This window comes from Balaenoptera acutorostrata, chromosome 9 (assembly GCF_949987535.1).
Source record: "Balaenoptera acutorostrata chromosome 9, mBalAcu1.1, whole genome shotgun sequence".
NCBI lineage: Eukaryota > Metazoa > Chordata > Mammalia > Artiodactyla > Balaenopteridae > Balaenoptera > Balaenoptera acutorostrata.
In genome coordinates, this window is record NC_080072.1 from 62,668,103 (window position 1) to 62,685,748 (window position 17,646).

General features: G+C 38.8%; 1 protein-coding gene across 3 annotated transcripts in view; it reads right to left on the reverse strand.

Moving 5' to 3' along the window:
* CCDC90B (coiled-coil domain containing 90B) overlaps positions 1-16,692 on the reverse strand; it is a 60,313-nt gene extending 43,621 nt beyond the window's left edge. For all 3 annotated transcript variants that reach the window (XM_057553918.1, XM_057553917.1, XM_007168553.2), the window contains exon 1: positions 16,202-16,692. Coding sequence is in view for 2 of the 3 variants with exons in the window: in XM_057553917.1 (XP_057409900.1) it covers positions 16,202-16,301 (100 nt within the window). In the remaining variant the exon portion in view is untranslated. The remainder of the gene's footprint in view (positions 1-16,201) is intronic.
* Positions 16,693-17,646: the final 954 nt, after the last annotated feature.

Genomic DNA, 17,646 nt, shown 5'->3' on the forward strand with positions numbered 1-17,646 from the left:
GAAAAAGTTTTTGACAAAATTCAACACCCATTTATGATAAAAACTCTCCAGAAAGTGGGCATAGAAGGAACCTACCTCAACATAATAAAAGCCATATATGACAAACCCACAGCAAACATCATTCTTGATGGTGAAAAACTGAAAGCATTTCCTCTAAGATCAGGAACAAGACAAGGATGTCCACTCTCACCACTATTATTCAACATAGTTTTGGAAGTCCTAGCCATGGCAATCAGAGAAGAAAAAGAAATAAAAGGAATACAAATTAGAAAAGAAGAAGTAAAACTATCACTGTTTGCAGATGACATGACACTATACATAGAGAATCCTAAAGATGCCACCAGAAAACTACTAGAGCTAATCAATGAATTTGGTAAAGTTGCAGGATATAAAATTAATGCACAGAAATCTCTTGCATTCCTATACAATAATGATGAAAAATCTGAAAGAGAAATTATGGAAACACTCCCATTTACCATTGCAACAAAAAGAATAAAATACCTAGGAATAAACCTACCTAGGGAGACAAAAGACCTGTATGCAGAAAAGTGTAAGACACTGATGAAAGAAATTAAAGATGATACCAACAGATGGAGAGTTATACCATGTTCTTGGATTGGAAGAATCAATATTGTGAAAATGACTATACTACCCAAAGCAATCTACAGATTCAATGCAATCCCTATCAAATTTCCAATGGCCATTTTTTACGGAACTAGAACAAATCATCTTAAAATTTGTATGGAGATACGAAAGACCCCGAATAGCCAAAGCAGTCTTGAGGGAAAAAAACAGTGCTGGAGGAATCAGACTCCCTGACTTCAGACTATACTACAAAGCTACAGTAATCAAGACAATATGGTACTGACACAGAAACAGAAATATAGATCAGTGGAACAGGATAGAAAGCCCAGAGATAAACCCATGCACCTATGGTCAACTAATCTATGACAAAGGAGGCAAGGATATACAGTGGAGAAAAGACAGTCTCTTCAATAAGTGGTGCTGGGAAAACTGGACAGCTACATGTAAAAGAATGAAATTAGAACACTCCTAACACCATACACAAAAATAAACTCAAAATGGATTAGAGACCTAAATGTAAGACCGGACACTATAAAACTCTTAGAGGTAAACATAGGAAGAACACCCTCTGACATAAATCACAACAAGGTATTTTTTGATCCACCTCCTAAAGTAATGGAAATAAAAAGAAAATAAACAAATGGAACCTAATGAAACTTAAAAGCTTTTGCACAGCAAAGGAAACCATAAACAAGATGAAAAGACAACCCTAAAAATGGGAGAAAATATATGCAAACGAATCAACGGACAAAGGATTAATGTCCAAAATATATAAGCAACTCATGCAGCTCAATATTAAAGAAACAAACAACCCAATCCAAAAATGGGTGGAAGACCTAAATAGACATTTCTCCAAAGAAGACATACTGATGGCCAAGAAGCACATGAAAAGCTGCTCAACATCACTAATTATTAGAGAAATGCAAATCAATTCTACAATGAGGTATCACCTCACACCAGTTAGAATGGGCATCATCAGAAAATCTACAAGCAACAAATGCTGGAGAGGGTGTGGAGAAAAGGGAACCCTCTTGCACTGTTGGTGGGAATGTAAACTGATACAGCCACTATGGAGAACAGTATGGAGGTTCCTTAAAAAACTAAAAATAGAATTACCATATGACCCAGCAATCCCACTACTGGGCATATACCCAGAGAAAACCATAATTCAAAAAGACACATGCACCCCAATGTTCATTGCAGCACTATTTACAATCACCAGGTCATGGAAGCAACCTAAATGCCCATCGGCAGACAAATGGATAAAGAAGTTGTGGTACATATATACAATGGAATATTACTCAGCCATAAAAAGGAATGAAATTGGGTCATTTGTAGAGACGTGGATGGATTTAGAGACTGTCATACAGAGTGAAGTAAGTCAGAAAGAGAAAAACAAATGTCGTATATTACGCATATATGTGGAACCTAGAAAAATGGTACAGATGAACCAGTCTGTAGGACGGAAACTGAGAAACAGATGTAGAGAACAAACGTATGGACATTAAGGGGGGAAAGCGGCAGGAGGTGGGGGTGGGGTGTGATGAATTGGGAGATTGGGATTGACATGTATACACTGATGTGTATAAAATGGATGACTAATAAGAACCTGGTGTATAAAAAAATAAATAAAATTAAATTTAAAAAAAAGCTATCACAAAAAAAGAAAATTACAGGCCAATATCACTGATGAACATAAATGCAAAAATCCTCAACATATTACTAGCAAACGGAATCCAACGATACAGTAAAAGGATATGCCATGATTAAGTGGGATTTAGGCCAGGGATACAAGGATTTTTCAGTATCCACAAATCAATCAGTGTGATACACCACATTAAAAAAGTGAAAGATAAAAAACATATGATTGTCTCAATAGATGCAGAAAAAGCTTTTGATAAAATTCAAAATCCATTTATGATAAAAACTCTCCAGAAAATGGGCATGGAGGGAACATATCTCAACATAATAAAGGCCACATATGACAAAGCCATAGGTAACATCATACTCAACAGTGAAAAGCTGAAAGAATTCCCTCTGAGATCAGGAACAAGACAAAGATGCCCACTCTTGCCACTTTTATTCAACATAGTTTTGGAAGTCCTAGCCACAGCAGAGAAAAGAAACAAATACAGTAAGTCCCCTACACACAAACCTTTGAAAGTTGCAAACTTTCAAAGATGCAAATGTGTATTCCATCAACGTCAGGCATGAGTGAAATTGCAGCCTGCTCTCCGTCTCCTGTTGCTGATGATCCTTCAGCTCTACCATCTCCCACCTCCTCTCCCTTCTCCAGTCAGTAACTCTTCTTGCTTGTTCACTCAATGCCAGCCCCTGTATGCCAGGTGTTGTGCTGTATTACTGTACTTTTCAAGATACTGTACTGTAAGATTAAAAATGTTTCCTTATTTTTTCTGTTTGTCAAGTATTATCTGTGTGAAGAGTATTATAAACCTATTACAGTACAGTACTATATAGCCGACTGTGTTAGCTGGGTACCTAGGCTAACTTTGTTGGACTTTACGAACAAATCAGACTCATGAACGCACTCTCGGAATGGAACTCGTTTGTATGTAGAGGACTTACTTACTGTAAAAGGAATCCAAACTGGAAAGGAAGAAGTAAAACTGTCAGTGTTTACAGACAGCATGATACTATACATAGAAAATCCTAAAGACGCCACCAGGAGACTATTAGAGCTCATCAATGAATTTGGTAAAGTTGCAGGATACAATATTAATATACAGAAGTCTGTTGTAATTCTACACACTACAACGAAAATCAGAAAGAGAAATTTAAGGAAACAATCCCATTTACCATCACATCCAAAAGAATGAAATACCTAGGAATAAACCTAAGGAAGCAAGAAGACCTGTATGCTGAAAATTATAAGACACTGATGAAAGAAACTGAGAACGACACAATAGCCAAAACAATCTTGAGAAAAAACAGAGCTGGAGGAATCATGCTCCCTGACTTCAGACTATACTACAGAGCTATAACAATCAAAACAGCATGGTACTGGCACAAAAACAAACACATCGATCAATGAAACAGGATACAAAGCCCAGAAATAAACCCATGCACTTATGATCAATTAATCTATGACAAAGAAGGCAAGAATATACAATGGAGAAGCAACAGTCTCTTCAATAAGTGGTGCTGGGAAAACTGGACAGCTACATGTAAAAGAATTAAATTAGAACATTCTCTAACACCATACACAAAAATAAACTCAAAATGGATTAAAGACCTAAATGTGAGACCAGATACTATAAAACTCCTAGAGAAAAACATAGAACACTCTTTGACATAAATCACAGCAATATCTTTTTGGATCTGTCTCCTAGAGTAATGGAAATAAAAACAAAAAAAACCAAATGAGACCTAATTAAATGTAAAAGCTTTTCACAGCAAAGGAAACCATAAACAAAAAGACAAACTATGGAATGGGAGAAAATATCTGCAAAGGATGCAACTGACAAGGGATTAATTTCCAAAATATACAGTTTATACAGCTAAATATCAAAAAATAATACAATCAAAATTTGGGCAGAAGACCTAAATAAATTCTTGGCTTGACAGCTTTTTATCTTGTAGTAATTTATAGATGGTGCCTCAATGTTTTCTCAATTGCCTTTTTTTACAAGAAGAAATCTGATGTCAGTCTTATCTTTGTTGCTCTGTATTTAGTATGGCTATTTAATTTTTTTTCCTGGCTGTTTTTATTATCTTTTGATCTTTGCTTTAAACAAATTTTATAATGATGTGTCTTGGTTTAGTTTTCTTCATGTTCCTTGTACTTGAGTGTTTGTTGAGCTTCGTCATTTTATAGTTTCCCTCAAATTTGAAAACTTTCACCCATCATTTCTTCAAAATTTTTTTGCCACCTTCTATTTTTGGGCCTCAGGTTACACATATATTAGGCCAACTGAAGATGTCTCAGAGCTCACTGGAACCTTTTTTCTACTTCCTCCTCCCACATTCTTTTACACTTTGCATAGTTGTTATTGCTATATTTTCAAATTTTCCAATCTTCTCTTCTGCAAGACTAATTTTTTTTTCTGAGCTCAGCAGAATTTTATTTACTTTTAAAGTTTCTTCATAGGAGAGAAACATTATTTTGTGACAACATCAAGACTACCAAACTCAGGAACAACCAGATGGAAGAGATGCATAGGACAAGTTATATGCAAGACAAATTTGTTGGGAATTCTATCTAATGCAGTTTTCATATATAACCTTCTAGTTTTGATATCTAGAAACTCAACTTGATAGATTTCTTACCTTTTCCATATCTTCTAAGTTTTTAAACATGTTCATGTCTGATAATTCTTACATCTGTCAGTTCTAGCTTGGTTTCAAATGATTTTTTCTCTTCATTATGGGTTGCGTGTTCCTGATTTTTTCATGCTTGGTGATTTTTGATTGGATGCTAAATAATAAGTTTGTTACCTTGTTTGGTGGTGGATATATTTATAATAAGTATTCTTGAGCTTCATTCTGGAATGCATTGAAATTACTCAGAAACGGTTTGATTTTTTTAGGTCTGGATTTTAATAATTCAGGCCCAGAGTAGTGCTCAATCTAGGGTTATTTATCCCCAACTAATGAGGTAAAACCCTTAAATATATCCTACCCAATGTCCCATGAATCATGAGTTTTTTCCCACCTGGCTGATGGAAACAGACATTGTTCCTGGTCCTGTAGGTGTGTGGGGTACTGTTCTCCCTAAATACATATAACTATACATATATGTGCATGTGCGTACATATATGGTGTATATATATATATATATATATATATATATATATATATATATATATATATATATATATATATATATATATATATATGGGGTGGTTCTTTCTCTAGTCTCAGGCAGTCTTCTCATATGTACACACTGTTCACTACTCCATTAAGTACTCTAAGTGGATCCTTTGCTAATCTCTGAAGTTCTCTCTCTGTGCACATTCTCCTCTATGGTATCTGTTCTGTGAACTCAAGTCATTTTAGTCTCCCATACTGTCAGTTCCATCTCTTCAACTCTAAGAATGTGCCAGGTATAGTAACCAATCATCTTACTTGGCCTGGAACTGAGGGATGGATAGTCCAGGGCAAATCAGACCATATTTGTCACCCTATCACTAGGTTTTCTCTGAGTTCCCCCTCCCTGAACCACAGCCAGAAACGGAAGGTAACAAGCGAGGGTAATAATAGTTTCCTTAGAAGGTAAATATGGTGCCTGAGAATCCGTCTTAGAAAGAAGCCAAAAACTAGGTAGCCTTCCTTATACAGATATTTCTTCAGCACTCTTCACAGTACCCAACTCTTAACAAGGATATTTATGCTTCTGTAAAATTAATCAATAAAAATCACTTCATGAGTTGTAAAATAGTTGGATTTGTGATTTTAGCAATAGGTTGGGGATTTCTGTAAATTCATGGGGTCTCAAACAAGATTTATTCTAAATGAGTAACATTGGAAATAGAGAAGATGAGGGAAATGTAAACCTGCTGCATAAAAAAAAAAAAAAAGTTCACATAACGTATATCCTGGTTGGACTTCCTAAAGAGAAGCAGAGTAAAACAACCAGGCTGGTTTTTATACCGTGTCCCAAAAGAAGAAATACAAGTCAGATTCTGCTAAAGATAAACAAACAAACAAATGAAACATACAGGAAGATTAAAAAAAAATCTGGTGTCTGGAGAATGACAAGTTCTATAATACTGCTACAAAGGTAGGAGAGTAGATACAGGGAATAGGGAGAATGGACTAGAAAGAAAGACTGGCCCAGACTGTGAAGATCATGGCTTGCAATGCAATGGTATTTAAAGTTTATCCTGTAGGCCAGTGGTTCTCAACCCTATCTGTATATCAGACTCAACCGTAAGGATTTTGAATAAATATACCTAAACATAACTTTTAGAGTTATTTGTGTAGTAGTTCTGAGGTACAGTCCAAGCCTATAATGCTTTAAAATCAACAGGTAGCCCTGATGCATGGTCAGATTTCTAAGTCAAAGCAGCCACTATAGGTCAAAGTTCTATGAAAACAATAACGATAATAAATATATTCTTCAACATCTGTACTCTGTGCCTTTTTTAGCTCTTCAAAGAATCAAAGTTGAGAAAAAATGTAAAACTGAAGCAAACTGTAGAGTCCACACATAGCTGCTGCTCTTCATCCCTCACCTCCCTCACTCTGACAGTGGCCTGCTTTCTTTCCTGAGCAGGAAAACTGCAGAGGCAGCTGGTAATATTTTGTGTAGGCATGTGAGTTATAAGTAAATCACATGCAAAGAAACTAAGAATCATTTCTCAGATGGCCCAAGTGAAGAATATTTGTCTCAGGGGAGAGATCAAGATGGCAAAATAGAAGGGCGTGGAGCTCACCTCCTCCCACAAATACATCAAAAATCCATCCACATGTGGAACAATTCTCACAGAATACCCACTGAACACTGGCAGATCTGATACAATCAAAGCTTCAAGAAAGATCACCATGTAACGCAGTAGGACTAAAGAAAAAAAAAAAAAAGAATTGGGACAGGACCTATGCCCCTGGGAGGAAGCTGTGAAAGAAAAAAGGTTCTCTCACTCTGGGAACCCCCTTCACTGGCTGGGAGATCAGCCGAATAGATAGGGCGCTTCAGAGACTCAGGGAATAGTGCAGCAACCGGCTTGCAGCATGCAGAACAGAGACCAGCACAGCCAGTCCTGGCCACCTCACTGCACTCCCCATCCTGAGACGCCCATCTGCTAGTGCACCTGGGGGCTGGGTGCTGAAACTCGAGCTTCAGCAGACAGACCCGGGGAGAGGACTGATGTTGTCTGAGAAGAGATAGCATAAAGCGGCTGGAGTGTGGTCCGGGCTGCAACTGGGAGTGTGTGTAGGACGGAGCCTGGGTCTGCCACAGAAGCCCCACTGTTAATGCATGTGTGAAGGGAGAGGAGATATCCCACCATAGCAGCCTGATTCTCAGCATGCTCACAGCTGGTGGGGTTCTGGCTCTACTAGCTCTGGGAACGTGCAAGTGCCAGTAGGTTGCCCACACCCAGAGGTGGGGCTGAAACCTGAGCCATGTCTCCAAGGATGTGAGAGTTTGGCAGATTTATGATGCTGGTGCCTTTGTAAGCTCAGTGCCTGTGGGTCATTGGAGCTGATTACTGATTACGGGGTGTTCCCATGGCTGGGGCAGGTCTGGCATTAGCATGCACACAGAGGTGGGGCTGGGGTCTGGGCTAATTCTGTGGCTCCCACAGCAGTACTGGTGCCTGTGTGATTGCAACGGAAATGCACTAGGGACCTGCGCTGGTGGCTTTGTGAGCATAGCGCCTGAGGGACATTTGGGCTGACTGCTGCATTCCGACAGGTGAGGTGGGGCCAAGCGCAGTGCCAACAACAGTGTACTCTGTGAGCACACATGGATGACAGGCAACAGGACAGAGTGCACTTCCTGGTGGACAGCTCCTGCGGAGGCATATTCAGTAGCTCCTCTACCAGAAGAAGTGCTCCAGTCCTGCCTACCTTACACTACAGCTCAGACATGGATCTAGGGGCTTCTACTCCAACAACTGGGGAGCAAACAAACCCTGCCCCTGACAGGGCTGTGATAACCAGACCAAAGATGAGACCATGCTCAACATCCAGTGCATGCTCTGGTTACCACAACACCAATCACACCCCCCTATCAAGGGGATAACGACCAGAACGCACTGAGGAGATACGTGGCAGGCATCCATACTAAAAAGTGTCCTCACACCAAAAATACTAGACGCATGGAGGCTATGCAGGGACACACCAACATAAAAACAGCCCTTCAAGACCACAGTAGATAACTGTTTCTCCTAAATTCAGTCAGAGAAATATAAGTAAAATTCATCAGCAGCAGAACCACGCCCAATTAGAGGATCAAGAGAACTAGCTTGAAAGAAGAAACAATGAAACAGACCTGTACAGCCTACTAAACGCCAAGTTCAAAAAGGAGGTAATAAAAATACTGAAGGAATTAAGAATATTGATAGAAATACAGATCACTGCAACAAGGAACTAGAAACTAAAAAGAGGAGCCAATTAAACTAGAAAACTCATTTGCTGAGATGAAAACCAAACTAAAGGCAATAAGCAGGAAACTAAATAATGCAGAAGAATAAAGAAGTGATCTGGAAGACGGAGTAATGGAAATCACCCAATCAGAACAGCAGACAGAAAGACAAATGAAAAAAAAGATGAAAGCAACATAAAAGGCCTATGGGATAATATAAAGTGTGCCAATCTATGCGTAATAGGGATCCCAGAAGGAGAAGAAACAGAAAAGGGGATTGAAAATGTATTTGAAAAAATTATGGCTGAAAACTTCCCAAGCCTAAAGAAGGAAACAGATATCCAGGTACAGGAAGCAAGAGGGTCCCAAACAAGATAAACCCAAACAGACCTACACCAAGATATTTTATAGTTAAAATGGCAAAAGTTAAAAAGAGAGGATTCTAAAGGCAGCAAGAGAAAAATAAAGAATTAGTTACAAGGGAACCCCCATAAGGCTATCAGCTGATTTCTCTACAGAAACGTTACAGGCCTGAAGTGAGTGGCAAGATATATTCAAAGTAAGGGAAAACCCTGCAACCTAGGATACTCTACCCAGCAATATTACCATTTAGAATAGAAGGAGAGATAAAAAATTTCTCAGACAAGCAAAAACTAAAAGAATACAGTAATACTAGACCTATCCTAAAAGAAATATTGAAAAGTGTTCTCTAAATAGAGAAGCAAGAATCTATAGGAAAGAGAAAATCACAATAGGAAAGTAAATCACTTAAATAAACCACTACAGAGATTAAGAAAAAAATTTTATGAAAGCGATTATAACTACAATGCACAGAAAAGGATGAACATGAAGATGTAAAATAGGACATCAAAATCACAAAATGTGGGCAAAGGGAGTACGAAAATGTTGATCTTTTAGACTGTGTTTGAGCTTATATAACTATCAGTCTAAAGCAAGTAGACATAGTAATGGGTTAACATATTTGGAAACCGGGTAACCACAAATCAAAAACACACAATAAATTCACAGACACCAAAAAGAAAGGTACTCAAGCATAATACAAAAGAAAACCATCAAGCCACAAAAAGAAATACAAAAAGCAAAAGAAACAAAGAAGAAATACAAAATCAACTGGAAAACAAGGTTTAAAATGGCAATAAATACATATTTATTTATTCAATAATTACCTTAAATGTCAATGAACTAAATGTTCCAATCACGAGTGGCAGACTGGGTAATAAAACAAGAACCTACATTATGCTGCCTACAAGAAACCCACTTTAGGGCAAAGACACACATAGACTGAAAGTGAGGGGAAAAAGACACTTCATACAAATGGAAATGAAAAGACAGCAGGGGTAGCAATACTCATATCAGACAATATAGACTGTAAAACAAAGCTCATAAAGGAAAATAAAGAAGGACACTGTATAATGATAAAAGAATCAATACAAGAAAAGGATATTACACTCGTTAACATATACACACCCAATATAGGAGCACCTAAATACATAAAACAAATACTAATAGCCATAAAGGGAGAAACTGATGGAAATACAATAATAGTGGGAGACTTTAACACTGCACTGACTTCAATGGACAGATCATCCAGACAGAAGATCAGTGAGGCAACAGAGATCCTAAAGGACACAATAGAACAATTAGACTTAACTGATATCTTTAGGACATTACATCAAAAAACCCCCCAGAATACACATTCTTTTCAAGCACACATGGAATATACTCTAGGACAGACCGTACACTAGGACACAAAACAAACCTCCAAAAATTTAAGAGAATAGAAATTATTTCAAGCATCTTTTTTGACTACAATGGCAAGAAATTAGAAATCAACCACAGAAAAAGAAACATCACATGGTGGGTAAACAACGTGCTACTAAAAAACCAGTGGGTCAATGACAAAATCAAAGAGGAAATTTAAAAATATCTTGAGACAAATGACAATGAAAACACAACCATAAAAAATCTATAGATACAGCAAAAGCAGTTCTAACAGGGAAGTTAATAGCGATACAGGCCTTCTTCAAAAAAACAAGAAAAATCTCAAATAACCTAACCTACCAGCTACAAGAATTAGAAAAAGAACAAAACCTGAAGTCAGCAGAGGAAGCAAATAATAAAGATCAGAGAGAAAATAAGGAGTTCCCTAGTGTGCAGTGGTTAGGACTTGTCACTTTCATTGCCTTGGCCTGGGTTCAATCCCTGGTCAGGGAACTAAGATCTCACAAGTCACAGCATGGCCAAAATAAATTAGTAAACAAAATAAAGATTAATTTAAAAAAAAAGGGATTCCCTGTTGATCCAGTGGTTAGGACTCCGTGCTTTCACTGCCGAGGGCCTGGGTTCGATCCCCGGTTGGGGAACTAAGATCCCACAAGCCATGCGGCATGGAGGAAAAAAAAAAAAAAAAAAAAAAGAGGGAGAAAGAGAGAGAAAATAAACAGAGATTAAAAGAAAGTAGGAAAAAAAAATCAATAAAACCAAGAGCTGGGGAATTCCCTGATGGCCCAATGGTTAGGGCTCCGCGCTTCCACTGCAGAGGGCAAGGGTTTGATCCCTGGTCGGGGAACTAAGATCTTGCAAGCTGCGTGGCATGGCCAAAACAAAACAAAAAGAATAATCTTAAAAACAAACAAACAAAAAACCAAGAGCTGGTTTTCTGAAAGGATAAACAATATCTACAAATCTGGCCAGGCTCACCAAGAAGAAAAGGGAGAGGACCCAGATAAACAAAATGAGAAATGAAAGAGGAGAAATAACAACTGAAACTGCAGAAATAAAAAAAACTGTAAGAGAATACTATGAATAATTATGTGCCAATAAATTCGTCAACCTAAACAAAATGGACAAGTTTCTAGAAACATAGAGCACACCAAAACTGAATCGAGAAGAGAGAATACAAACAAACCAATTGCTAGAAGTGAATTAGAATGTATAATTTAAAAATTCCCTGCAAACAAAAGTCCTGGACTGGGATGGGTTCACTGGAGAATTCTACCAAACATACAAAGAAGAACTTATACTGATCCTTCTCAAACTCTTCCAAAAGACTGAAGAGGAGGGAACACTTCCAAAGTCATCCTATGAAGCCACCATCACCCTGATACCCAAACAACACAAAGACACTACCAAAAAAAAAATTATAGGCCAAATATCTTTGATGAATATAGATGAAAAAATTCTCAACAAAATAATAGCAAACCGAATCCAACAACACATAAAAAGGATCATACACCATGATCAAGTTGGATTCATCCCAGGATCATAAAGATGGTTCAACATATGCATATTAATCAATGTGATAAACCACACCAACAGAAGAAAATACAAAAAAACCCACGAGTGTCTCAACAGATGCAGAAAATGCACTTGATAAAATTCAACATCCATTCATGATAAAAACTCTTGCCACAGTGGGTATAAAGGGAACATGTCTCAACATAATAAAAGCTATTTATGACAGTCCCACAACCGACATAACTCAATGGTGAAAAGCTAAAAGCCTTCCCACTAAAATCTGGAATAAGACAAGGATGCCCACTCTCACCACTTCTATTCAACATAGTACTGGAAGTCCCAGCCACAGCAATCAGACAAGAAAAAGAAAAGGTATCCAAATTAGAAGAAATAAAGTTGTCATTATATGCACATGACATGACACTATATACATAAAACCCTAAAGACTCCACACAATAGCTACCAGAACTGATACACGAACTCAGCAAGGTACCAGGATACAAGATTAACATACAGAAATTGGTTGCACTTCTTTACACTAACAAAGAAATATCAGAAAGGGAAAGTAAGACAACAATCCCTTTTAAAACTGCATCAAAACAAAACAAAACAAAACAAAAACTTAGGAATAAACCTGACCAAGGAGGTGAAAGACTTATATGCTGAGAACTATAAAACACTGATAAAGGAAACTGAAGGTGATTCAAAGAAATGGAAAGATATCCCATGCTCTTGGATTGGAAGAATTAATATGGTTAAAATGGCCATACTACCCAAAGCAATCTACAGATTTAATGCGATCCCTATCAAATTACCCATAACATTTTTCACAGAACTAGAACAAATAATCCTAAAATTTATATGGAACCACAAAAAAAAAAAAAAAAAAACACACCCAGAACTGCCAAAGTAATCCTGAGGAAAAAGAACAAAGCTGGAGGCATAACCCTCCAAGACTTCAGACAATACTATAAAGCTTACAGTAATCCTAACAGCATGGTATTGCACAAAAAGAGACATATGGATCAATGGAACAGAACAGAGAGCCCAGAAATGAACCCACACACCTATGATGAATTAATCTTTGACAACTGAGGCAAGAATACACAACGGAGAAAAGGCAGTCTCTTTAGCAAGTGGTGCTGGGAAAGCTGGACAGCTGCAGGTAAATCAATGAAGTTAGGACACTCCCAGGACTTCCCTGGTGGTCCAGTGGTTAAGACTCTGTACTTCCACTGCAGGGGGCATGGGTTCCATCCCTGGTTGGGGAACTAAGGACCCCGCATGTTGCGTGGCGCAACCAAAAAAAAAAAAAAAAAAAAAACCCCAAAAACAAAAAAACCCCACTCCCTCACACCATACACAAAAATAAACTCAAAATGGCTTAAAGACTTAAATGTAAGACGTGACACCATAAAAATCCTAGAAGAGAACATAGACAAAACATTCTCTGCCATAAATCATATCAATGTTTTCTTTGGTCAGTCTCCCAAGGCAATAGAAGTAAAAGTAAAAATAAATAAGTGGGACCTAATTAAACTTAAAAGCTTCTGCACAGCAAAGGAAACCATAAACAAAACGAAGACCACCCTTAGAATGGGAGAAAATATTTGCAAACGAAGTGACTGACAAGGGATTAATCTCCAAAATATACAAACAGCTCATGCAGCTCAATATCAAAAAAACAAACAATCCAATCAAAAAATGGGCAGAAGATCTAAATAGACATTTCTCCAAAGAAGACATACAGATGGCCAAAAGCACATGAAAAGATGCTCAACATCATTAATTATTAGAGAAATGCAAATCAAAACTACAGTGAGGTATCACCTCACACCAGTCAGAATGGCCATCATCAAAAAAATCTACACACAATAAATGCTGGAGAGGGTGTGGAGAGAAGGGAACCTTCCTACACTGTTGGTGGGAATATCAATTGGTACAGCCACTGTGGAGAACAGTATGAAGTTTCCTTAAAAAAATAAAAACAGAGCTACCATATGATCCAGCAATCCTACTCCTGAGCATATAACCAGAGGAAGCCATAATTCGAAAAGATACATGCACCCCAATGTTCACTGAAGCACTATTTACAATAGCTAGGACATGGAAGCAACATAAATGTCCACTGAGGGATGAATGGATAAAGAAGATGTGGTACAACGGAATATTACTCAGCCATAAAAAAGAATGAAATAATGCTGTTTGCAGCAACATGGATGGACCTAGAGACTATCATACTAAATGAAGTCAGAGAGAGAATGACAAATATCATATGATATCACTTACATGTGGCATCTAATACAATACAAATGAACTTATTTACAAAACAGAAACAGGCTCACAGACATAGAAAACAAACTTATGGTTACCGAAGGGGAAAGGGTGGGAGGAGGGATAAATTAGGGGTTTGGGTTTAGCAGATACAAACTACTACATATATCAATAAAATGGATTCAAAAAACAAGGTCCTACTATACAGCACAGGGAACTATATTTAGTATCTTGTAATAAAGTATAATGGATATACTCAATACCTTGTAATAACCTATAATGGGAGATAATGTAAAAAAAGAATATATATGTATAACTGAATCACTCTCCTATACATTTGGAACTAACACAACATTGTAAATCAACTATATTTCAATAAAAAGTTTTTAAAAAGAAAAAAATAAAGTATAATGGAAAAGAATCTGAAAAAGAATATGTGTGTGTGTGTGTGTGTGTGTATATATGTATATATAACTGAGTCACTCTGCTGAAACTAACACAACATTGTAAATCAACTATACTTAAAGAATTTTAAAAATTTACTGCTAATTTCAGAGCTGCAACACTTCAGTGACGTGGGTGATCATTAATATATATTTTTACATGCTAGTATGTAGACGTATGCTTTGCTAGATGCATCAAATTATCAGGATTAATATATTAAATAATAAACTAACACAGAGATCTATGGGCTCCACCTCTCCAGACTGACTCAGTAGTTCTGCGGGAGGGCCAAAAAAATCTGTGTTTTTGAAAGCACCCCCGGTGTTTTTGATGTTCTGCTAAGTTTGGGAAGTAGTAATGAACTAGGAATCCAGCACTACTGGTCACAAAACTTAGACAAATAACATCACCTTCCTGTGCCCTCCTTTATCTTTAAATAGGGAATGGGACTAGATGATAGTTAACTAAGACCCTTCCCTTGGTCAGAGGTCAAGGTTTTCAAATTCCTTGATCACTGACATTATGAGGCAAGCTTAAACTACTTGTACACAGTAAACACTCAATAAATATTTGTTTAGTGAAGAGGGACACAAATCATATTAGCTCTAAAAGTTTACAAAGGATTGAGACTGCGGTGATTTCCCAGGGTTCAAAAAAATGCTACGTCCATTTTGTAAAGCCCATCATAATGTGCGTGTATACTAAACACCTGAATATGTACAAATACCTTGCCAAGGACCCTGGGAACTAAACAGCGTCTTATAGATGGGGGATCTACAGCTGCAGTCTTGCTGGGTGAGTAAAACGAAACAATGAGCAAAACAGCACAAAGTAGTGGTACTGGGCGGCTCAGTCCACCCGGCACTGAAGATTTAAGGTGAATAGACAATGGTTATTACGAAGTGCCTACTCTGCGGACAACCTTAAAGAGTTTTAAAATTAGGGGAAAAAAGATTCTGGAAACGTCTCTCAATAAAGTCAGACGTCCAGGACACACTGCTAACAGCTGCGCCTCCCAGTCAACCCTTGTAGTTACGGCATTCCCGTTTTCTTTTCTTTCCTTTTTCTTTTTGAAAGGCTACTAGGTGATTACAGAGTACTGAAAATCAGCGAAAATAAAGCGCACCTGACCTGAAATGTACGCTGTAGTTTACCAGAGACCTGGGTTCGAGGACTGCACCTAAGCAACACAGTCTAAGTCTGAACAGGCCGCGAAAGATATCCGGCCTCTCCGAACACAGATTACCTTACGGTTGCTCCCGACACACCTACGAGAGGGCGGGGATTATCGGCCCCATTTGATAATAATGCGAAGGGTTCAGAAAGACGCCTGGCGGGGCTCTAGTGGCGGGGACAGGCGGGAAGCCAGGCCTTCAGAGGCAAGCCCTCCGAAGAGGAAGGCGGTCCTCTTCTCCGTCCTCGACCCTCCCGCCTCAATCCCTCGGGGCGAAGCCCGGGAGCAGGGTCGCCAGGACCCGGAGTGGGCTGGAAGGCGTGGCACCCTCGCCTCACGCTCGCCCGAGCAGGCACGAACCACGGGCACCGTCTTTCTACAGAGCACGCAGGCATAGGTGATGCGGTGCCTTTTCTCACCTCTCCTCAGGGCCGGGGAAAAACGCCCGCGGGGAGCTGAAACCCAGCGGCCCCCGCTGCCTTCAGAACGCAGGAGCCGCCCAAACCAGCGACCCCACATGTCTTCGGCTTTCCAGCTGGCGGGGAAGGGCGAAAAGCTGGATGAATCGCGTTCAGGCTTTTGGGTAAGGTAGTTCTGGTACCGAGAGGATGCTGGGAAATGTAGTTTTCCGCCGGTCACACGAACGTCTCTCGGCGCAGGCTCGCACCGCTGTCCCGCAAAGCTGGGCCTCTTCACAGACTGACCCACAGTTCCCTAGCATGGTTCAGAGCGGCTCCGCTTCTCCTACCTCCCTTCCCCAACCCGTGCACGCCGTTACCGCCCTAAGAAAGCGGAATCTTGTTTGAGAACCTTCCGGCTCCCGTTTCCAGGCAATGAGATGTACAGCTCAACAGCCAACTCCCACCAGAGAGCCAGTGCCCATTTCCAGTTTGGCTCAGTGGGCGACGGAGTCACGTCTAGCCGCACGGCAACCTGGGAAGTGCAATCCTCGGCCGCTGAGCATCCCGGGGGATCGCGCAGAGACCTTCTGGGAAGTGTAGTCCCGCGGGCCCCTCATTCTTGCTGCTTCATATCCTGCTGCTTCGCCCTCTCGTGTATAGGAGGACGAAATGTATTTGGTTTAATCGCTTTCTTCAGGGAAGCCGAATTCCTTCGTTTCTACGGTAGACCAAATTTTAAACCTTTATCCCTATCAGACCTCAGTACTCCAGACTTTTCCCCACATGGTAAAATGTTGAAAATAACAACACACAGTAGTTGTGGGTTCAAATATGCCAATATATTCTGTGTAAATTCTAAAATGGTAAACAATTGTTAGGTTTTAGTGGCTTAATTATTCTTACAAGGATGTAAAACAGTTACCACTGGGTTGGTCAATCTATGAGTTTGTTTTCAAAGCTTTGTGAGTGTCAGCTTCTTGACAAGCCCTATTCTAAGCACTGAGGCACATTAAAAGAACGCTTGATTCCTGCCAGGGCTTTAACAGAAAATAAATGGAGAGGAAATATAAATGGCTAAAAAAAAAAAAAGTTTAATCTCACCAGTTAAAAAAAAAGTAAAACCTAAAGATAGACCATTCTTACCTGTTAAAGATTTTCTGAAAAATAATGATCAATTCTACCAAATAAGCCATCAGATAGGGTCACTCAAGCTGCTGGCAGGAATTTATGTTAGTACAACATATTTGGAAAACAATTTTAATAATATATATAAAACTCGAAAAATTGAATATATACACATATATACCCAATATGACTATAATTCTGTTAAACGATATGAGTAAAGTCAACAGGCATTGTTAATAAAAATAACTCCAGCTGCTCACAGCCTGGGAGATATAGATCAGTAAGTGGGAACACAAATTACCTTAAGTTCAGTAATGATTATGAAAAAAAGTGTACCT